The sequence below is a fragment of the Rhincodon typus genome, chromosome 16, assembly GCF_021869965.1.
Source record: "Rhincodon typus isolate 14 chromosome 16, sRhiTyp1.1, whole genome shotgun sequence".
Lineage (NCBI taxonomy): Eukaryota > Metazoa > Chordata > Chondrichthyes > Orectolobiformes > Rhincodontidae > Rhincodon > Rhincodon typus.
In genome coordinates this window covers 58,711,450-58,735,917 of record NC_063347.1, presented here as the reverse complement: position 1 = coordinate 58,735,917, position 24,468 = coordinate 58,711,450, and the positions used below count along the sequence as shown (strand labels likewise).

General features: G+C 41.8%; 2 protein-coding genes across 3 annotated transcripts in view; one reads left to right on the top strand and one right to left on the bottom strand.

Annotated features, from left to right (window-relative positions):
* The window catches only part of oxtra (oxytocin receptor a), a 460,437-nt gene that overhangs the window by 396,188 nt on the left and 39,781 nt on the right, over positions 1-24,468 (top strand). The gene's annotated exons all lie outside the window — the stretch shown is intronic.
* Positions 6,008-24,468, bottom strand: part of LOC109919162 (cullin-associated NEDD8-dissociated protein 1-like) — a 41,563-nt gene continuing 23,102 nt past the window's right edge. For both annotated transcript variants that reach the window (XM_048606325.1, XM_048606326.1), the window contains exons 9-15: positions 23,768-23,909; positions 20,467-21,972; positions 16,295-16,390; positions 12,871-13,040; positions 11,913-12,077; positions 11,341-11,448; positions 6,008-8,543 (exon numbers count right to left, since the gene is read on the bottom strand). In XM_048606325.1, coding sequence (XP_048462282.1) covers positions 8,316-8,543; positions 11,341-11,448; positions 11,913-12,077; positions 12,871-13,040; positions 16,295-16,390; positions 20,467-21,972; positions 23,768-23,909 — 2,415 coding nt within the window. In that variant the 3' untranslated portion in view covers positions 6,008-8,315. The remainder of the gene's footprint in view (positions 8,544-11,340; positions 11,449-11,912; positions 12,078-12,870; positions 13,041-16,294; positions 16,391-20,466; positions 21,973-23,767; positions 23,910-24,468) is intronic.

Below are 24,468 nucleotides of genomic sequence, written 5' to 3'. Positions count from 1 at the left end.
TTCAGATCTAGACCCGAAACGTCAGCTTTCCTGCTCCTCTGATGCTGCTTGGCCTGCTGTGTTCATCCAGCTCTACACCTTGTTATATCAGAATCTCCAGCATTGGCAGTTCCTACTATCTCTCTAGCTAATGAAGCTGTTCTGATAGATTGACCTTACTGTATTACAGAGGCTCGAGAGCTGGGTGTAGGTTATTTTGCCTTTGCTCGTGATGAAAGTGCCAGGAAGAAGCAGATCGAAACGCTTGACATGCTGAGAGAACAGGTACTTTCGCACTAAGTAGTTACAACGGAGACACTGAGCACTCTTATTTGCACACCACCAACACAGTGCCTGTAGTATGTATACCATCTACAAGATGCACTGCAGCAATTTATCCAGGTTTCTATGATAGCAGTTTTCAAACTTGCAACCACTACCATCTGCAAGGATAAAGGCAGAGGATAAACGGGAACAGCACCCATTTTCAGTTTCCCCTCCTCGCAACTCACCAAGCTGATTTGGAAATATATCTCCGTTCCTTCACTGTCACTGACTCAAAATCCTGAAATCTGCAATCCGAATGCACTGTGGCTGTCCCTACACCACTGGGCCTGTAGCAATTCCAGAAGGCAGCTCACCACTACCTTTTCCGAGATAGTTAAGGAAGAGCAGTGCATGCTGGCCTGGCTAGTGACATCCTGCCCTAAGACCAAATTTTTTAAATAAAAAAGGGCTGGCTAAGGATCTGATTAGCTGAGCCATAAGAGTCCAGGTGCACGAATCTGTAAACATTAGATTGTACTATAGTAAGTGTGTTTCAGGAAGAAATAGGTGGATAGTGTGAAAATTATGACTTAGAATGGTTTGGGTGGGTGAGAGAAATCAGCAAAGAATAGGGGAAGGTGTATGCACAATGTAAACTGTGCAATGTCCCATGGATTCATGAAAATGCAAGAGCTAGGCGCAGGAGTAGGTCATTCAGCTGCTCGAATCTGCTCCACTGTTCAGAACAATCATGGCTGATCTTGTCTCGGCCTCAACTCCACTTCCCTGCCCTCTCTCTATAACCCTTCAACCCATTACTAATTAAGAATCTGTCTAGCTCCTTCTTAAACTTACTCAGTGTGCCAGCATCCACCACACTCTTGGGTAGTGAATTTTATAGATTCCTGACCCTTTTGAGAGAACCAATGGTCCAGTACCTTGTTTCCATGCATATCAATGGCTTGGGCACATTCACAAGAGGGATGATCTCAAAAGTTGGGGTGATATCAGTTTAGACAGGCAACTGAGGATTACTGAATAAAAACACTTACTGATTAGCTAAGTAGGAAATTCAGGGCAGCAAAAGATTTTTTTTCTGAAAAGTCCTGAAACAAAATCAGCCCTAAAGGGATAGATCTTAGGGCACAGATACCTAGATCCCAAAAGGTGGAAGTGCAGGTAAAGACAACCATGAAATGGACAAAGTGGCAAAGGGGAATCTACGCTCTGTATCATTTTGATATACTTTTATTGATTATGAAAACAAGGTCATGGATTTATACAAAGATATGGGTGATGCTGAAATAGAAAGAATGTTAAAGTCACGGTGAAGGTCGAGTGAACATTTATGATGAAACTAGGAATGGAAGTTCTAGGTTAAATTGCCAATCTGTGCTGGAGTATTTGGGCTGCTACTACTGGCCTCCTGAGCTTTAGTCAAAGAGAGGGCATTCTAACCCAGGTTGCCCTGATTTCTATCAGTTCAGCATGTAGTGGAAAGTAGGTGTATGTGGGTGTTACGTGAGAGTAGCTCCAAGCTCAATAGACACAGGCAACTTATCTGTGTGAGTGAAGCTATGACTTGATAAAAGCACTATTATATTTAAAATACAGTAAACTGTATAAGACTAAAGTATGTTACAATACTAGTCCTCTAAAAGCCTGGACCAATAAGAAGTGAAACTTGTGTTCCATGATGACAATTTAGATTCAATCTTCAAAAAAAATTAAATCTGGAAATGATAAGCCAGCATTAGTAGAAGTAACCATGATAGATTGTCTTTTTACGTTTGGAAATGTGTTATCCCTATCTAGTGTGGTGTATAACTGACTTCAGTTCCACACCAACACTGTTGACTTTTAACTGTGCTCTGCAAACCACTCTTACTGAGTTTTATAAGGGAATTTGTAAATGGTTCTTGGGTTGGAATTGGGTTCAATTTACTAAATAATTTATCAGCAAAAAAAAAATGAGAAACTGAAAGCAAAAGTTTCCTAAGTATGGTTGCATTCATCTACACAAGATGGGCTCAGACTTGCTCAGCTGGGCACCTTCTGACCATACCAGAATAGTGTTTCTTTCTCATTTATTGGAGCTTAACCATGAATTTTGGAAAAAACAGATGGTACATCATGCAATTGAGTAGTCATAATGGACTCTGACCATAATAAGGAAACTGGCTAGCACCACCAGCTGAAGGGTGTATGCTGCAATGAGTGTGCTGCTCCTCACTTCCTAGTATAGCCATGCAATTGCTGTTGTTAGTGAACTAAAAGCTGGTGAGAAGTAATCTTGCTTTGGTCTTTTCCATTCCTGTGAAGAACTGCAACTTCACGTTCTATCTTGTGTTATTTGAGGTCAGCAATGAGGATTGTGACAGGTCCTGCCTAATAGAGAAGCTGTTCTCGAGGTGGGGGCAGGGGGCACAGGAGATGGCAGTATCACCTGAGTGCACTAGAGTTCTGATTAGTGATTTTGTTTGTCTGCAAACTCCAGCGAGAGTCGTAGTAGCTGAGCTTTGCTTTCTGTTGTAGACAATGGATCAAAGAACAAAACGAGAGAAACTGAAAGAGAAGCGCAAAGCCATGTTGAATGCTCGATTGGCAAAGGTTCGTCAGAGGAAGATGAAGAAATTGCAAGGTGATGGGATTGAAGACACAGCAGAGCTGCCAGAGCAGAATGAAGCAGGTGCGAGCAAACCTTTCGGTTGGGTAAGGCCCAGGAAATGGGACAAGGGGAAGAGAAACAAAGATTTCCATCTTTGTTTTGTCAATACAAATTCCTTATTATCTGCAGAGAGTAGGAGCACGGACTTCCTGAGAATGACAAAAAGAAAACACGTAGATACTACTCCAGCGTAATTCTCCTGTTTCCCAAAAAGGAGTGCGTGATCAGACCTGATGAGTCAGTGGGGGAAAGAAAGGGGTCTGAGGCTGACCTCGTTAAATATGTGGGTAGATGAGTGAGCGTACACAGCGCAGCCCCGTACTGTGGGAGGTTTGCTGCAGCAATCCCCAGGGCATGTAGGAAGAGTACATTTTCCCTTTGGCTCCACAAGCAGAATCTGGAAGCGTGGATGCTTGGTGTTCCTCTCTTGGAATCTGTGGGTAACTTTTCACTGGGCATTGCTGCTTTGTCAGTTGGTCAACGATGCATGAGCTAGGGAGAAAAATAATTTTATAGCAAACATGCACCTTAGAATCTAGAAGTTTCCTGAAGCTTATGTTCATCCAGTGCTACAAAATCTCTCCACAAGACTGTGTAAAAATTGCATATAACTAGTATCATCAGTGAATTGATGATTACATACAGCAGTAAAATTACAAAGGTATTTCTAATTATATGCCAGCTGCCCTACCTACAAACTTGTTTCCTAATGGAATTTCCTTGCTTATATCCACTATCCCCACCTGTCAGTGACTCACATAAGTGAGAGTTGGGGGGGGTGACTTGTTTTGACCTCTGACCTCTGACCTCATTCATTTCCCTGACATTTAAGGATGTAGTGGCAAAGGGATCAGCTCAGTGTTTGGTAGCTTTCCAAGGCAGCATATGCAATTCTGCATAATGTTGTTCAGGCCCACAGGATGTGTATTTCAAAGACGTACCTGAAGTGCTGAAAAGGTATGTTGCAGAACAGTAAGAATAGAGTCTGTCGTAAACATGGTTTTGCCTTTTATAATGGAAGTCTTGATTAGTTTACAACTCACGTTCTGAGTGTGATCTCTTCTCATGCACAGGTGAAGGTACTGAGGAATCAAACTCTATGCCAGTAGAACCAAGTGTAACACAGACTGAAGCTACCTGCACAAAGAATAAGGTGGAGGTCATTACACAACACCTGGTGTGCCACACATCCGGGAATGGGACAAAGGGAAAGGTAACTAGATCAGTATTTGATGAAGAGAGAACTGAAGGTCGGATAGACTTGGTTATCTTTCTCTATCAGAAAATGTAGGAGTTTGAACTGGTGTTCTTTAAAGTAGGGATCTGTGTTGAAGGGTGGAGGGAGAAATTATCATGCTTTGATTTTATGGCTTCATGTTTTATGAAATTGCTAGTTTGTGGGTAAACATGTACCATAGATAAGAATTTCATGGACCAATACAGAATAAGGTGGGTATGCAAGTGGTGAGGAGGATGTAAAGTGTGTGGCAGGTGCAGTACAAGTGTGATAAATTCACTTTGGTAACTGGTACAGTGTAATTTAAATGATAGATTGCATCAGCATTTTGCACAAAGACACCCAGATCTCTTTGTAAACTGTTACTGAAAGTAAGGATGCAAGTGCAGCAAGCAAATGTTAACTTTCATTGCAAGAGACTTTGAATACAGGAGTAAGGAAATCTTACTGCAACCATGATGAAACTTGGTGTATTGTGTCCAGTTTTGGTCTCCTCACCAAAGTCACACCAGACTGGGGATGGCAGGATTGTCATGAGGACAGATTGGATTGACTAGCCCTGTATTTGCTAGAGATTGGAAGAATGAGTGGGGAATCCTATTGGCACACAACACCCCCACAGCCCTATTAAAATCTTGTTCTAGACTCAATGGCTATGGGAAACAAGGGTCACGGTTTAGGATTCATTGTAGATCATTTAAGACTAAGATGAGGAAATAAACATTTTTTCAAAGGATGGTGAACCTGTGGAATTCTCTACTATGGCAGGCTGAGGAGGCACAGTCTCAGAATATATTCAAGAAAGAGAACTTTTTGAGATTTTAAAGGCATCAAGAAGTATGGGGAGAAAGTGAGCGTATGGCATTAAAATAGAGCGTCAGCCATGATTATATTTGAAGGGCCCAAATGGCCTAATCCTGCTCGTAGCTTCTATACACTTCCTGCATTATTAACATTTAACTGATCATTCATGTTACTTTAAATCATTCCAGAACTACTGTTTGGACATTGGTCTAGGAATCGGCCAGATCCCAGGGACGAAAGGCCATCGGAGTTTGCACCCCCTTCAGAGTATTATAGTGATCTCAAGAAGTCGAGTAACTGTGGAAGCTGGAAGAAAGGACTACCCAGATATTCCTACCAGCAGACTCAATCTCATGAGGGACAGCAGTATACAAATGTGGGGAAGTCACAAACCCATTTGGAACAGGATCAGTCAGCAAGAATCAGTTCCCTGGAGGATATGCTGTCTTATTACAAACATTCAACCTGAGCAGTGATGAGCTACATGGGGAAAGGCTAGACTGGAGCCTGTACTTTTATCTTGATGTCACACCTTGCAAATCAGATTAAAACCTTTTTCCTCATGCTATATTGATTGCTTTTGTTAAAATTATCAATCACTTCACATTTTTGTATTTCCATAGCATGGGTCTTTATGTTCTGGAGCATGTATTTATCCACCGGTGACAGCAACCACATTCCTTATGTGCTGGCTCAAGGCTGTCAAACTTCCATCGTGCTTTCTTTCTTAATGTCTGTGCTGGAACACTGCTTCCGAATCTTCACAATGTTGGTATCAACGTTGTACCCTGGGAACCTGGTCTACCTTTAATGTTCATGGCTACCAGCTGATAATGACTATTGTCATACTAGTGCTGAGCAAACTGGTAGGATTATAGGATCAGTCTACTCACCTGGCTGTAGTACAGCTTACTTGATTGCTCTTCCTGCACTGATGCATGTTCAACTCTCTAGATGCAATGTTTTAAACAGGTAGGCTACAGCCTGGTACAGTGGGAAGATTACCCAGATCTGAGGCATACAGAGCATATGACAATAATGCACACAAAGAACCCCGTGCTTCAACCTTTATTTTTATAATACCACTTGCTCCAAAATATTTTTAAACTTTATTAATATAACACTCCATATTGACAATTGCCTTTGACTTTTTAAAAAAAAAACTGGAGAAGTTGCAAATGAGTCACTATAATTGCTTTCTGTGGCAGTTTTCCAGTGCACTTTGTAGCTGATCAGGTTCAAAAAACATTTATAGCTTGCAAGTCATCCTGTATTTTAAGCTGATAGATCCAAGAAACCACCAGACATATTAGCAACACTCAATCTAAACCAATGCACGATATTTCAACTGGGCACATGATCAAACAGATCTAATGTCAAACAAACCACCTGCTGACACAATTCAGTGCATGTGACAGCTGCCACAGTATCAATATAGTGACACTAGATGCCAGTAGCACATTTGAAACTAATGGGTGATATATTTACAAGCTGTGCTGGAGACATCTAGGTGTTGATCATCATCACTGCACCCATTCTCTCCCAGTTTTGCTAAACTCTAAATCCAATACTGACGAGTACCTGAAAATTTACATGAGGACCCTAAGTAGGCTACTTCACCTCAGATCCCAGGTCTAACAGTGCATTGTAGTGAACGGACTTTGTCCAATTCACTGAATTTATTTTTAAGCTTAAATATAGAGCAAGATGCAATAGCCAAATTAGCTATGCGTTTGAGGAGTGTGCACGTGCTTTAAATGCAGTCTGTACTGGCACTGAGTTCAGGTCAACTCAGGTGATTAGGGTGGGGGGTGGGGAGAACTTCCACCAGCAGTTCACCATTTCAATCCTATGAACTGCTCTGAAACAAATGTATTTTTCCCCTCCAATGGTTGAATCTGTAAGAACCAAGACTCATCTAACAGCAATAAGCACACATTCAGTCCAAAAAATCCTCAACAGAAGAATCTGGCTGTGGAAAAAAAAAGGTTCCTGATTCTTAAGGACACCACACATTGATCATGGATTAAAGGAAGGTAATATGTAGTGAGCACCACTCAAATGAAACATACTATACTTGAGCACCAAGGTTCATTTCTCACAGGTCAACATCTAGATACTCATACCTTCAAATTTACTTCCGCTATTTATAATCAAAAGTGAGAATACACCTCATAGCAAGAAGATAGTTTTGTCTGGGATAAGGAATGCAACAGGCCATGAAATCACTATGTGCATTCCTTAATTATAGTTACCCAGTGGTAAATACATGGCTGGAAAAGCATAAGAGATTATGAACAGCCGAGATTCCTTCTATTAACTTTAAATGACCAAGACTGAGAAATACAATCTGTTTGTGGAGCCTGGGGATAGTACAGGTTGCTGTGTATCAACAATGACAAGGTTCAACTGGGCCACATGGATAATTCAATAAATCTTGCATTAATAACCCACGAAAATCCATGGTAGTAAGGCAATGGTGCTCTCAGCTACAACTGCCTGAAAGCACCCAGGATTTCCTGGCTGAGAGACCAGAAAAAATGTTTATCCATACAGAATAGCAACTGTCAATTTGCATGTTATACGGGTTACTGTCACTGCGTTTACACAGTTATTGTTACTCAAGGTCAGAACAAGAGTCATTAGTTTGTAACTGTCATCTGATGTTATTCATCAAGTTAAACATTTTCTTCCCCCTCAGGCCAATTTCCTCACCCATAGTCAATGCACCTTTCTACAATCAGTTCTGTCCTGTCTTTTTAAAAATGTGAACATCCTTTGGTGCTGGCAGTCCAATATTTGGACTTTTTAGGTTATGGAATCTTCCAGATAGTAGTATGAGCATGCTATCTGGAACTGAGGTCATGCACTGATAGATTTGAAATTCTTCTTTGGTTAGAATGATAAGGTCACCAGTACATTCTCCAATTTTATTGTGTGGCTTATGAGGCAATCACTTGAGTGACGCTACATAAGACCTTACATTCTCTCTTTTCTCCTTCCCTTCCTCCCCCAGCACACACACAGCCCAGTCTTCTTTCTTCCCAAAGGGACGGGGTTGAGGGAAGCAAATCCGAGTACAACCATCAGTCACCATTGAGACCCCCAACATTCTAATACAGTAGTTGGGTGATGGGTAGAGGGAATACTATATGGACCATATGGTGAACATTAATATCCAGAAACAAAAAAGTCATGCAAAGGCAACACAGACAGCCAAACCATATTATCAACTATTAAGCTGATAGCTGGGGCTGCAACAACAGGAAAAAAAATCCAAATGGCAAGATATAAATAATATTTCACACAGGAGTTAATTATGAAGCCAAAGCATCTTCAGATCCTTTTGGTTTGCATGTTTTAGCTGAGGTCCATTGTTTCTGTACTACTCGCGGATACGTTGTCTTTCTGGATGCTTTCAAAAATAGCCGCCATCTCAGGGTTAGACCGAATCTGTGACTGGAACTCTGCCATCAGTGCGCTCTTCTCAGCCTCCGGGATTGTGAGTAAAGCTGCTACTGCCCTCATCGCTGAGCGCTTCAGCTCATCTTGCTTCTCAAATTCCTGTTTCACTGAGTTAGCCTTTACCTGCAAGAGGACGTAACATAGCATAAGAACCTTGCCTCTCAGATAGCCCCTGGGAAATGTGGGCTTGTCAATGTGCAGAAATACAAACAAAAAGAAGTCAAATCGAGGTCATATTAAAAACTTAGACAAACCACTGGTTAGGCCACAGTTGAACGTACTGTCCAGTTTTGTTCCACTTTGGATAAGATTTCAAGGGAATGAGAGAGATGTGAAGGAAATGAAGCTAAGTCTGTCAAGAGACACATCAACCATACTTGATTTTCACAATAACCAGATATCTCAAAGTGTCTTAATAATGAGCAATGCCTTCACCCAGAGAGAGTGGTGAGCCCATGTAATTCATTACTATAGAAAGCAGTTGAGACCAAAACATTGACTTTTTTTAAATGAGTTAGACATAGTTCTTAGGGCTAAATGGATCAAAGGGTTTGGGGACAGTTATCAGCCACGATCATACTGAATGGTGGAACAGGCTCAAGGGATTGAACAGCCTACTCCTGCCCCTATCTTCTATGTATCTGGGGCGTGCTCGTGTAACTAAAAAGGAACATTAGCCATCAAATATTGGTATGACAGGTGACACCAAGATGGCACAACTGACAGAATGGAAGAGAGTCCATACAGGAAGCAACTTGAAGTTGTTTAGGTACCTGTTACAGTCAATTGGCTCATAGTAGATCTCCGTTCTGAACTTGATGTCTGTAGAAGAGTTGTATTGGACTTGAAATGTAAACACTTTCACTCTTCACAAACACTGCCAGACCTGCCGAGTTTCTCCAGCACTACTTATTTTTAAATTCACAGAAAACTTATCAATAAGTTTATCCTCAGAAATAGAGACAAAAAAAGTTGAGGAAGGGAAGAGTATGAGAAGGATCATGTAAAGTGAAACAAAGGGTGAGAATTGGAAGTGAAGCTGATTAAGTTTTCCAGTTCAGGTCAAAAGCTGGAAACATTCCCTTCAACAAACTGGATATACTGGATGAAGAGATATGGAGAGGGCCCGATTGAGTGAATCAATTCCACACAGCCAATAGCTGTTCCCATACGACACCTATTACAAAGGGAGGAAGTGAGTAAAATTAAAGAAGAAATTATTCAAAGAAAGAACAAGTTCAGCCAAGATAGAGCAAAGCGGTGGCAGATGGGACTGCGTGGGGAAGCAGTGGAGGGACTTACCAGATAATCCTGGTGGGGATGGGAGTTTAAGCGTCTAAGCAGGTAGTTAGGGACAGGTGACTTTAGAAGGATTGGGGCATAGGTGGGAAAGAACTAAGCAAGAGCAGAGAAAACAAAGACAAGAAGAAACAAAACAGAAATTTAGAGAAACTCGGCACGTCTGGCAGCATCTGTGGAGAGAAAGCAGAGTTTATACCGAGTCCAGTCATCTTTCTTCAGATGAAAGAAATCAGTTCCACACAACAAAAACAGGCTTACAAGAGGAGTCTACTAGGACAGTGTTCTCTGTGGATCTTAGATGAGCACAAGAAAAAGGCTATACTGGGTTCAGGAATATTGAGAAGGGAGTTCTTGGAAGGAGATGACAATGAAGGCTTGGGAAACAGTAACTTGACAATTTTTGGTGGGAATCATTGTCCAGGAAGGGATAGGAGTTAGCATTGAGAGTGGAATTGCTCTTCCAGATGTTATCGTTAAGTTATAGCTGATGAGTGAGGAAGTGGAAGTGTATGGAAAACAGTGAGAGAGGAAGAGTAAGATTTTTGAACTGGCTTCAGTTTGGACAAGCACCTATTTGTCTACATTGCAATAAAACAGGAAATGTAGAATTAGGAAAGGAAATTCAGCACATTTAGCACACTCCACCCAGTATGCATCAACCGACACTCTATTTCAGCCTCCTTTCAGTTTCTTTGTCTTACCCACTAACCTGGGAGGGGAGGGAGGGAGAGCAGTTTAAGATTCAAATCCATCAAGCTTGTTGCTAGCCAGTTATTCACATGGGTATTGCATTAATCCTCAATGTTCAATAATCTCTAGCAAAGACATGAGACTCTTAGAAACCAGTCATCTCGATTCTCGTACATTGCTGCAGCACAAGGTTCTCAGGGTACTTTCCTAAGCTCAACCACACACAGATACGAAAATGTGAAAGAGGAGCAAAAGTAAGCCACTTCGCCATCATTCAAAAACAATGGCCGCTCTTTTAATGTTGAATTTCACATTTCCATTTATTCTTGACAACCATCTCCTTAACATTCAATACTATCACAGAATTTATCAGAAACTAAACAAGCCACATAAATTCTATGGCTACAAAAATCAGGTCAAAGGCCAGGAATTCCACAGCAATTGACTTGCTTCCTGACCCGTAATGCCTCCGCACTGTTTACATGGCACATACCTGCATACTCTCCACCTGCCTTGATAAGGGCAGCTCTAACTCCGAAGGAAGCTTGACACCATTCAGGACAAAGCAGCTCGCTTGACCGGCCCTTCATCCACCGCTTTCCACCATCTAAAGTCCAGTAATGTGTACTGTCTGCAGCAAGGCTCCTCCAACAGATCAAGGATCACAAACACATGACCTTCACACCACCTACAAGTTCCCTTTCAAGCCATACCATCCTGACTTGGACATATAACACCTTTCTTTGACTGTCACTGGGTCAATAACCTGTAGCACCATCCCTAATGCATTGTGGGCACTTAAATGATATGTGGCGCAATGGTTCAAGGAGGCGGCTTACAACATCCTTCAAAGGTAATTAGAGGTGAAAAAAACATTGGCCTTGTCAGCAACACACTCATCCCATGAAATAAAAATTGAAGAACTCACCTTAGTAGTGCAGGTTGCACGCAGGGGCTCCACCAGCCTGTCTAACCTCTGAAGCACTGCACTGGGGCTAACTGTTGATAGCCGTGCTAACATGATGAACGTCAGCATCTGCGTAACAGGGAGAAGAGCAGAGCTACTTTAGAAGGGATGGGAAATAGACATTCACATTAGTGGGTTGTGCAGGACTGAGAAACAGATTGCACAGTCAAAGCAACATAAATCAGTCAGTCAGGCTGGCTGAGTGTGCTTGCATATCTGCTATTAGAGTACAAACTCAGCGGAGAACAAAAGGGATCTGCTTCTCCTCTTTAATGGGTGAAATTATAAGAATTCAAAGATGAATACCTTGTCACCTTGAATCAGCTCATTTTGAGCAAGTTACCTGAACGCAGACCTCAAACCTGCCCACTCAACTGCCAGGACCGCCAGCCTCCATCTATTCATAACAGAGCAGACTAGGCACTGACTCTTGTCTGCCTGTCACTGCACCTCTGCCCACTGCCTGCCATCACCAGGTCTCTGCCCACTCATCACCCACACAGGAGCACATATTTACGGATAAGCACATTCACCTTGATATCATAGTGATCCTTTAAGCCATCTTCCACATGGTTGAGAAACTCAAAAATGTCCAGCCTATCAAGGCAACTATCCAGCAAGGTATACATGCATTCAAAAGCAGCTTTCCGAATGTCAAGCCCATCATCTACCGTGTGTTTGAAAGGTCCCATTTCTACCTGGGGGGGAAAAAAAAACAAAGATTAGTCAGAAAATCTCTGGTACAAAAGGAAAAGGAAGGATTAACATTGCAAGTGTCAAAATTAGTGGAACAGTGCGATAGTAAACAAAACCACATTTCATCATTGATTATTCCTAATAAAGTTAACTGCTTGGAAATAATACAATAGGTGTAACATTTACAAAATTAGATGACAACAACCTAAAGATAGAAAAATTACTGGATTTGTACCCATTGGTGATAGGGGCCTTGGGACATTATCCATAAACTCGAAGTCAAAGACTGAGTAGGAGACACCAATCAGGTCTCTGTTACACTGCCCAGGGATTAATCATGCCAATAACAATGGGAAAGTAAAAGTGATTTGACAGAGTAATTTTTCAACCTCTTCCCAGTAGTGTATTGGGGACTCATGAGGAAGGACTCTGAACCACCGGGTAACACTCACAACTCAGTTTTGCATTTTAGGTTCAAGTTCCACTCTGGACTCAAAGCCCAAAATGTAGCCTGACATTCCAGTAAGGCAGTCATCAGGAGTACAGTTTCTCAAATTAAGTGTCAGCACCATCTGCCCTGTCATTTTGGGAGGAAAGATGCTGCAACTCGATAGCAAACAGCATGGGAGTTATGGTCAATGTCTCAGTCAAATGACCTGATTTAATGTAGCCATTACCATGTCAGTGAATGGGACTTTGCTGTGTACATTTGGCAGCCACACTTGGGACAGTAAAAGGTGATGCAATGCTACTTAGTTCAGCTTTGTTTTCAATCCTTCTGTCTGGTATGCTTACCTCCCTGATGAGCTCCTTCCTGACCTTGGTTTCGTTGTATAGCTGTGGAAGCACTGTCTCTAGCAAGTCTCTAATCAGGGAAGGCTTATTGTGAGCTGCACAATTGAACATCACCAAGGCAACGCGTCGGACGTTGAGATCAGGGTCCTGCAGGGTCCGCAAAAAGTCACCTGTAAAGATAAAAAAGGAAATGTTAGGACTGCAGATCAGCACGGCATAATCATTCTCTTTTAAAAACAAAAACAATACTCTCCCAACACCTGTTATTGCTGCTCTGCTCAGCATGGGAAAAAGCACTACCTGGGCCAGCCAGCAGGTGGCAACCAACTTAGCAATAGCCTACCGATCAAAGTTTGTCATACTGAGACTAACAACGTGTATCTTGTATCCCAGACACTTGTTTCTATTGTGATCCTGGAGTGTGGAGAACCAGGTCAGCTCAGAATGAAAAGGGAGAAAGAGCAGGGGCTATTCACATTGGCAGCTTTTAAATAAAAAGCCACGCACCTTTTCACTGAGCTTTACAGAACATGATCCAGACCTCAAGTTGTCCAGTCAGGCCCTGCACAGCATATAATCTGTGGTAATTTAAAGGGGCATTGCAGTGGTGAATGTTCAGCTAAGCTCCACAGCCGCCTGTGTGACCCCAAGGTCTGATCCCAAAGGTACAACCAGGTGGGTTCAACATAGAAACTAAGTCTGGGTTTTGGGTGACGATATTCCCAAGTTCTTAATCATCAGGCTCCAATGTTTAAATAAACAGGCAACATTCAGGAAGTGAAATGCACCTTTGGCATCCGTGTCACATGGAACAGAACAGGCAACTAGCAGCAGAAAAGAATATCGGACAGATAGTAAAGTGGCAGCCAAATCTCGACGCAGATTTCACTAGCCCCAAGGCTTCTCCAAAAAAACACGTGCGCAAACATATAGAAAGACAAAGGCAGCAGACACGTCAAAGTGGCAACTGCAAATTCACTTCCACGCCACACTGTATCATGAACTGGAACTATATCGTCGGTGAAAGAATGACACTGGGTCAAAATTCTGGAACTCCCAATGTCTAACAGCACTGAAGGACAGAATTAATCACCACTTGATAGGGCAGTCAGCATGGCTTTGTCAAAGGGAGGTCATGCCTCACAAATCTGATTGAATTTTGATGAGGTGATCAAACGTGCAGATGAGAGGAGAGCAGTTGATGTAGTTTATGGATTTCAGCAGGGACTTTGACAAGGTCCCACATGGGAGACTGAAAGAAGGTAAAAGCACACAGGATCCAGGCTAACTTGGTGAGATGGATCTAAAACTGGCTTAGTGGCACAGGATTGGTGGGGGTGGGGGTGATGGTGATAAGTTTTTATCTATATTAAAAAACAGGGGAAGTTTCAGGGTGGGGGTGGTGCTAAGTACATTTGCGGATGACATGAATATAGGCCGAGTGGTTGATAGAGGAGAGAAAGAAAGCCTGAGGTTACATTAAGATACAGACAGGTTGGTCTTATGAGCAGATCAGTGGCAGATGGAATTTTAACTACGTAAGCGGGAGGTGATGTACTTTGGAAAAAACAACAAGACAAGGGAGTACTCGAGAAATATTACCTGGGTTGGAACAGTTTAGCTATAAGGAGAGGCTGGATAGGGCTCTGGTTGTTTTCTTTAAAGCAGAGAAGGCTGAGGGGGCGTCCTGATTGATGTATACAAGATTATGAGGGGCATGGACAGGGTGGATAGGAAACACTGCTTCCATTAGTTGAAGCGTCAATAAAAAGAGGGAGCATAATTTTAAAACGTGACAGGCAGGAGGTTTACAGTGCATTGGAGGAACCTTCAACTATAAAAAGTACGTAGATGAGCACTTGAAACATAACATTCAAGGCTATGGACCAAGTGCTAGAAAAGTGGACTAGTGTAGATATGTGCATACTCCATGGGTCAAATGGTCTCTTCTGTGCTGTATCACTGACACTGTGGGTGTACCTAGACTACACAGAATGCAGTGGCTCAAGAATGCATTTCACTACCACCTTCTCCAGATCAATTAGGGATGAGCAAGAAATGCTGGCCTAGCCAATGGCAGCCACATCCAGAGTACAAAATAAATTTTAAAAGTTTCCAATCTGATGAGGAACAGCTGCTTCAGCAATGTGGAAAACACTGAACACCCGTGGAACGGAATCCCAGCGAGGAGCTGATGCATTCTGGAAGGGCTGGTGCATGAGGTGAAATCTTAGGAAGAGTATTCACTGGACAGCAAAATGGTAACACCTAGGGACAACAATCCTGTTGTTGCCTGACTGCAACCAGCCAAACAAAGCCTGGCACTTGCATATTCTCACTCAAAAGAAGGCCCAATGATGTGACACAAAGAGATTCACTGGAAACATGGCTGGAATTTAATGGGCTTAATTGAGCAATGCTCAACCTAGCATACAGCATTCCTGCAGCCTTTCAGACTGTACCAAGTTATCAGTTGCCAACTGGAAGGAGGAGTTCCGGACAAAATTTTTTTTTTTTTTTTTTTGAAAACAGAAGTTCGAGAGTAGCACTCTCCGTTGGGCTGGAAGGTCATGGGTTCAAGTCCCACTCCAGCGACATCAGAACGTAAATCAAGTTGTAAGAGATAACCCTGTGTTTACCCTGTCTAATTCCAGTAGGATTTTATAGGTTTCTGTGAGATCACCCTCATTCTAAACTCCAGTAAATACAGAGCTAACCAATTCTCTTCAAACATAGTCTGGCAAATCTTTGCTGCACTCCCTCCGTAGCCAGAGCATTGTATGTAGACTTCATCTTTTTATCGGAGGTTCAATGTGGTCTCACCAAGCCCTGCACGTTTGTAGCAACACATTCCTGCTCCTATACTGGAATCCTCTCGCTTTAAAAGCTAATATACCATTTGCCTTCTTCACTGCCTGCTGCAGCTGGGAGGCTTACTTTCAGCACCTGCTGCACAAGGACACCCGGGTCTTGTTGCATCTCCTCCTTTCCCAATTTATCACCAGATAATAATCTGCCTTCCTGCTTTTGCTAAAGTGGATGACCACATATTTATCCACATTATGCACATCTGCCATGTTTTTGTCCCCTCACTCAACTTATCCAAATCACATGGAAGCATCCTCCTCACAGTTCACCCTCCCAGCTACATTTGTGACCTTCACATAATGGGAGAGATATTACATTTAGTTCCCTCATCTAAATTATTTGCATATGTTGCAAATAGCTAGGGTTCAAGCACTGATCACTGGCTGCCATTTGAAAGATGACCCAAATTTTCCCAACAGATCATCAGGTAAACAGAATCTACATGCAGCATTTGTGTTACATTTAGATAATACAAGATCATTATGTATTACCACAAATGTGGCCTCCCTCACACTGTACCTTCTGACAGAAGCCATTTGCCAATGCCAAGACTCACCTATGCAGCCTTTCAGCAGAGGGTCAATACCCTGTGGATGGTCTGAAATTGTAAACTTAACAGCAGTCACCACTGTACTTCGAGAGTAGGCTGAACCTGAGGGAGAAGAAGTTGAAACTTTAAGCACTCAAATGAACAACTTCCTACAAAGCATTCATAATTCATCAACCGTTGGCCCCAGTGGTTTGGAGAAAAAAAAAATCCCTTTCTGAACAGAGATGCCTTCAATTTTAGCTGAATAGTGCAAAGATGTGGGTTTAAAAGCATGGGAACAAGAGCAGCCCATTCAACTCCTCAATCCTACTCCATCATTCAAATAAATCACAGCTTATCTACAGCTCAACTGCTACTTAGCTGCCTTTGCTCCATATCCCACAATATCCTCGGGTAGGTAGATTTCAATTTTGCAAACGCCAAGTGGGATTCCAATAATTCAATACAGAGGGAGAGATGACTGCGAAAGTGTCAGCACATAGATGGGTTGAGAGAGACTGAACAGCAGAAAAATACCTTTTCTTTTAAAAGAAAGGTCTCACTCAGGGAACATACAAAAACGTCCAGTGGTGTGGAGCAGCAAAGTCACAAATTGAATAGTTAACCCTAAGTCCACTGCATGCACTGAAAAGCAGTCTTGTTTATGGGTTGGATAAAGAGACAAACACTTAACATCTGAGACAGTTTCCCAAGTTGTCCCGAGAGTTAAGCCATTGGTATAAAGAGCCAATGACGACCGAGGAAGCAAGTGATTCCGCCAATTGCCTGACATTTGTTTCTATTTTATAAACTTGTTTCAAAATTTCAAGAATTTTGAGGAAGTTTATACAGTGACATATCTCACCACCTTTTAACCAACAATCTGCAGTATAAAAACAGCCTTAGCTTAAGAAACCATTATGCTCATCATCTTAAAGTCCTTGTGCTCCTTTCTCTATCCTATCAACAAATGCTGACAGACCAGGGAAAACAATGATTTACTTGAGTTTTGTGATCATTCAGAAACGTTCTCATTTATTTCCAGATACCAATCTGCAAAATTACCAGATTTGATCTATTTTTGTCACATGTACCTAGGTACAGTGAAAAGTTTTGTTTTGCACGTAGTCCCAGCAGATCATACCATTAAAAAGTGCAGTAGGGTAATAGAACAGCGCGACAAATACAACTTTATGGCTGCAGAGAAGGTACACAAAAAGCAAGATCAACATTCAAACTTCAAATTTGAGAGGTCCATTCAAGAGTCTAATAACAGTGGGGAAGAAGCTGTTCTGGAATCTGTTGGCATGTGTTTAAGCTTTTGTTTCTTTTGCCCAATGGCAGAAGTTGGAAGAGATTATAACCGGGACTGGAGGCGTCTTTGATTATGTTCGCTGCCTTCCTGACAGCGAGAAGTTATAGATAGAGTCAAGAGGTGACTCTAACTATAATCAATTTATTAGACTTGAATTCAAATCCACCATGGTCAGATCTGAATTCACGGCCTCAGAGCTGCTAGTCCAGTACTGTCAGCATGGCGTGCTATACATGAATCTATTGGGACTGCTCTTGTATTAATGACTTGCACGTTGAGAAACAGTAGCAAAATTTGCTGATGACAAAACCAGGGGTATTGTAAATTGACAGATTGTAAAATGTTGGACAAATGCAATTCAATGTAGAAAACAAAAGTAATGCATGTTGGAGGGAGAATTAGGCAAAGGAAAGATTATAAACATCATTTTAAGTATGATAGGGAGCATGCAGATCTTGCTGCGCAGATGTCAAAGTCATTTTCAGGCATAAGCACAAGATGAGGTTATAAAAACAGCTTTAGAATCCTTGTTTTCCTAAAAAGACCACATGGCACAGTGTACATACAGAGCAAAGAGTTAATCACAAAGTTCTTCATTAGCCCAAATAGATCATCATGTACAGTGCAGATACTCATTACAGGAAGAAGGATATAAAAGCAACAGAAAAAATGCAGCATTAGGATGAGGGCTAACAGTTAAGAAACGTTGTTGACTCGTTCGCCGAGCTGGCTTGTTTTCATTCAGACATTTTGTCACCGTGCTAGGTAACATCAGGTAAGGCCTCCGTTGAAGCAACGTTGTTCTACTCCATTTGGAATTTATACTGTCTGGTCCGTTACACTATTCACCATAATGGACACGACAGTATAAGTTCCAAGCTGAGTAGAACAACATCGCTTCATTGGAGCCCTCACTGATGATGTTACCTCGCATGGTGACGAAACGTCTGAACGGAAGCAAGCCAGCTTGGCAAACAAGTCAACAACCTCACCCACAACCCGAGCTACAGATCTTTGCTAAAGTTTTAAGTTATGAAGAAAACGTGAACAGCGGGTGCTTGTTTCACTTCAGCTAAAATAAGAAAAAGGGACGATTTGGCAGAGGTCTCCAAGATTTCGCGGATTTTCAATGACAATGGACGAGCATTTAATTAACAAAGTAACAAAATCAAAGGGTGGATCAGAAATAATTTCTTCAGAGGGAGTTGGCTGACAATGGGATTTCTCTGTCACAAATCCTTGCTGAAAGTTCTGTTACAAGAAATATTCATGATGAATGGGCAGGGAAGTAGAATTATACAAGACGGTTCAGATGCAGATAAACACTAGAACAGATTTGAAGTGAAACTCATCTCTCTGTGCTGCTCAATTCCTTGATCCAAATTAACTGGTTATTCTTTAGAATAGATAAGTTATTAAATACACACTTACTCAATGCCCATTTCCATCAATGGTGACCAGAGTTAAATTTTGCTTCCTTAGAATATTGATGAGTGGGGCTAAGCCAGTTTTTAGGATTACAGTACTTTTTTTGCACAAAATCTGCCAGATTTGAGCAATGTTAGAGACAAGAAATAAAACCCCTCTGAATGGTAGCTTCCTTCACAGAAATTAGTTGATTCAGGGCTGTGACATCTTTCATTGGCGAAGCAATATTCATTAAGGAGGGAGAGAGATATTATTAAGAACTACTTTGCAGAGGAGGTAGCAGTGCTCCTTAAGAAAGGGATGAAAAATTGATACTGAGAGGTTGAGAGAAGAGCAGTACAAATTCCATCAGTACACATGGACGGAACTGGCTTGATCCTCTTCTCTGTTTGAGCTTTATGGTATCGTGATTTTGCTCCATTTTGCACTCCCACCTCCTTTTCCAAGGTATAGCCCATGACGGGGCCTGGCCCATTTGTCCGATCTACCCTTACCAAGTAGCTTCATTTGATCAGCACAAACAAGTCTACTCGGCTTGCAAAACCATCACATCGGAGTCAGGGACAGACTAGTTTCCAGCAAGTGGCATGGGCAAATTGTCTAAATTTGAATTTCAGATTCCCACTTCTCAAAACCAGGGACACTGAAGTCCAGTACTGAGGGCATCTTACTGAGATTAGGGATGAATTTCTATCACTCCCTGGGCTGTATGATTCAACACATCATGTGGGCCATTTACCAATCATTTCGAACTCAGATTTATCCATTTTTTTCCTAATGCCATCTACCCAGAATGTGGGAGCGACTTTTCGATCTGAATAATGTGTCTCAGCACAATGTACATAAAACTTATAGTGAGTAGAGAGAACATACAGACAAAGAGAAACAAATCAGAAAAAGTGTTTGGCTCAGTCGGTAATACTTTAGTCTCTGCATCACAAAGTCCTCTGTATTTAAGACACTCTCCAGTGCAGTTACAATGGGAGTGCTGCATTGCTATGGGTATCAACTTCTGAACGGAATGTCAAACCAAGCTATAAAAGGTCCAAAGACACAACTTGAGGAGGAGCTAGTGGATTCTTTCTATTGTCCGGGAGTCAGTTACAGCTCAGAAAGAGGCTTTTGTTCGTCATGTCTACAACCAAAGCACATAGAGCAATTCAGTCAGTCTATTACACTGATTTGATTCCTGTAGCCCCTCTGCTGAACCATTGACTGTCATACACAAGTATTAAAAGGAATAAAAACTTGGCTCAATGTCATGTTGTTTGTGACATCTTGCTGTGCACGTTTCATCAGTTTACAAATTACAGTATTTCAGAAGTTGACTGTAAAATTGTGCACACTGTCTGGAGAGCAGGAAAAATGTTACATAAATGCAATTTTTCTTTGAAAAAGTCCATTCTGACGTCAGTGGATTTAACCTGATGCACTATAAGCTTGTTTCCATATTTACCTGATGTGAGCTGCTTTTTCAGCTTGGGCAGCAGGCGGCCGGGGTCGATGAGGGTCAATTTTCCCAAACATTCCGCCACCACGTTCCGAGTCCCCTCTTCAGCGCACTCGCAGTTTTTGAACAACAAGGCCCAAATGTCCTGGACGTGAGATTTCAAGCTGTCTGCCGGTGAAGAGCTGATGACTTCTTTCAATGAGTGCAACAACAAGTACTGGCGCTTGGGTTGGCTGCTGATCTCCTTCAGAATGAAGGGAAGATATTCACTGAGGTTTCCCACACTGATGTTTCCTAACGCATAGGAGGCCGCTGACTTGACTTCCTCGCTAGGTGACGAAAACGCTTCAAGGATCACCAGCTTGAGTTCTTTCTGTGCGCTCAGATTCATGGTGCGGCCGATCTCACCCAAAGAAAGTAGAGCCAGCAAGCGGACTGAGTCAGGCGATTTGGGACTCTTCACATCTTGGACAAATTGGTTCACCACGGTATTGGCATCCTTTGGACATGCCGAGGTAAGTGCGGCTACACATTTAGCCACAGAATAATAGGCCTGTTTGTGCAAAACTACACCACCACCCGACTGGGCTGAAGAATAGATAGTTCCTGTCAGCTGCTTCAGAAGCTCCATGTAGCCCATGTTGGGAGCCTTGGATACCACCAAAGCCTGGAAGAAGTCTAAAATGGCATTCAGAGCCCCTCCTTGGAGCAGCGGTGAACGAACTAGGTTGAACAATTCCATCAATATGGACCCACCAATCTTGGCCACAGACGATGGATAGACTTTGGCCAATGATGTTAGGAAGGTAATGGCCATCTGGGAGACATGCATGTCACTCTCCCCAATCAAGGATGGAAGCTCCTTTAAAACTGACTCAATCATCACTGGCTTAAGACTGTCACCGTAATTCTTAATCAGGATGTCCAGTGCCGCTAGGGTACTGAGTTTCAGTGCACGCTGGTTCTTCCTAAGAAAGGAAGCCAGGATGGGAACACCCTCACCAAGAATCGGACGTAGGTCAATTTTTAAAGGAGAACTTGCAATCAGAGTTAAGGTTTTGACTGTGGTCAGTCTGGTGATCTCATTTTTCAGTCGTTCAAGGAAAATCTGCAATGTGGGATTCAGGTCAGCACCTAGGTTGTCTCCAAGATTACAGATGATCTGTCCCATGCAGGCTATCGCTCTCTCCTTCACCTCTTGGTCAATGTCAGATGCCTTCAATCTCTTTAAAGTGCTACTAAACAGATCCTTCACATAAGGCTTGGCATCAAATGAACAAGGCTTGTCCAGTGGACGGATTACCTCTACAAGCTGCTGAGTCACAAGCAAGGCCTCAGAAGTGATTTTGTAGAATGGATCACTAATACAGGCTATTGTCGGTGGCAACAATGTCTTGATGTGAGGGTGGAACACTTCTGGTGGATGATTGCAAAGGATGACATGGAAAAAGGTCAGTGCATCAATCTTCATGTTTGAGGTACTCGATTTATCAGTGAGAGAGTAAATAATGCCTGTAAAATGAAAAAAAAAAAATTTATTGTAACGGAACATTCAACTACTTCTAAGCAAGCTCCACAAGTCCTACCCCCAATAAAACCCAAATCTATGAAATTTCAGTCTCACATGCACAGACTAAGCACAGTAGAAGAAAGAGATCTCTCACTTCTAGCCTTATATCACCCAATTATAGTGTCATCTTTGACAATTTAAATCGGTACTGCCACAGTTATTGTTCCTCTGAACAACTGTTCTTCACTTCAAATTTCTTTAATAGGGGAATCAGAAACAAGGTGACATGACTCTAACACCACAGGCAGGCCTTTCAGGACACTTTTCATCAAAGAAACATGGAACTCTTTTCCAAAATCTGTCAACTGAAAATTAGAAAATAGAAACTGATGGATTGTTAAGGAAAGTTATCAAAGGTTATAGAAGCAAAGTGATGGGATGGCGTTAAGATATAGATCAGCCATTATCTGAATGAGAAGCTGAATAGACTGAAAAGGTCACATGGGTTGTTGATATTATATCTCAACTTCCAATGTTCCTGCTAGCTCTACTTACACTGCACTGAATTTAAGTTACACCTCTTACCCCAACACTTGCCTTCAAGAATTAAAAACTTTCCTTAGTCTCTGATCCAAATTGAGCCTAACTAATTTTATTATGCTTTCATGGTAGGTTATCATCACAGGTAATGTCGGCATTTGTTGTCTATCCCCAAGTGCCCCGTGAACCATGTAGCTTGAGAAAGGACATCAGTGAACAAGCTGGATTTTTACAGCACTGAAGACAGCTTTGTGGTCACCATTATGGAGACTAATTTTTTTAAAAATTCCAAAATTGTCAAGGGATTTCAAATTCCAACCAGCTCTTGTAGGATTTGAACATTCAGCCTGAACCTCTGGTCTTCTAGCCCAAAGACATTACCTGTGTTTGTCTCCCCAGTTTGACATATCCTTAATCCTGTCTCATTCTCTTTTCCACCTTTGGAAAAATAAGTTTGAACTTCCCAGCGGGAAGGTTTGTGGTTTATTTTAGCCTCCTTTCCTGACTGAGATACATCTAAGCTAATGACAGCATCTCCACTATTTCCCCAAATGAGAGCTGTTAACTCAACACAGACAACAACAGGGTTTTACTGCTGTGCATTGCTCAGGTTCACACTACATGTATTCAGTCATTCATGACAGAGGCATTTTTTTCCAACTTTTTGCAACAGACTCACAGAAAATTAGCTTTTTCCAAAAACAAACTGAAAACTATTTCCAAGTGAATATATACAACAGTTATATGGATTAGTTACAAATTAAAATAATTAAATATGACAACAGCTCCAGTGTTACTGGACCTATATGCTGTATATGGTGTCTGTGGAGGATTTCTATGTGAGGACGTATTCTTCACTGTTCTTTTGTGACTCTTACAGCATTTGTATAACACTCCCCTCAGGATATTAAATGGATTGACTCAAGTCTACAAAGTACTGGTTTGACAGTACCAGTGTAAGGAGTGTATTGGATGATCAGAATGAAGTTTTTCATTCTGTGCTTCATTTCTTGTTTAATCCTTGATTTGTCAAGTTAGCAATGAGTTAGAAGAGGATGTTGTGAATCTTTTAATAATAGCCAACATAATCCATAGGCAAAAGGTTACGACTGAGTATAAATTTGCTGCCAACCACATAACGATGGCCTGGGTGATTTGCTTTGCCTGCTCAGATAGCAACATGCATTCAATCCTATTTTAGGCCCAAGGTGTTAACTATATTCTACCACCACAACTAACTGCACTCCTTGTGCATACCTGGTACTAAGGCTGGTATGTGTTCTGACAAGCCTCCAGGTAGGACACTGGCCAATTCAGTGAGGAGATTGAAACAGCCTTGTCGAGTCTTCATACTCTTCTCCTTAAGCTGCTTATGCAGAGCTTTCACTATACTAGGTACCTGCATGAAAAAGGGGCATGCAAGGAGAAAAGAGATGAAAAGGGAGAGGGGTTACACACATGTAAGAGCCAAAACGTTTCAGAAACTTCACGTTTTAATGAAGTAGGAGTGAGGACGTCTATTCATACTGTTCTCACTATGTAATCATACATCACTCCAAGGTAAATTAAAGATGGCACATGACTATAACAATACAGATACACAAACTTTTCAAGCAGTTTTGCTGCACGAGTAATGCAAGTTATATTTATTGCAATTCTGGAAGCTTCCAAAAATTTGTTCTATTTATTTCTGAATTCTCTAAATGTAACTTACTCCCTGTGTAACACCCTCACAACGCCCCAGAAGATATACAAATAATTCCAGCCTACTATAACCTTACGCGTTACTCATTCTTAATCCATTAGTACAGTATATGAATGTTATTGCTAGACTGCCAATACTCATTCCCATTACATAGATGCTAACCAACTGCTCAGCCAGATCTGTTCCATGTGTGTGCTAACTATTTTATAAACATTTCTGCCTCCATTACCAAATTTAACTTATTACCAACGTT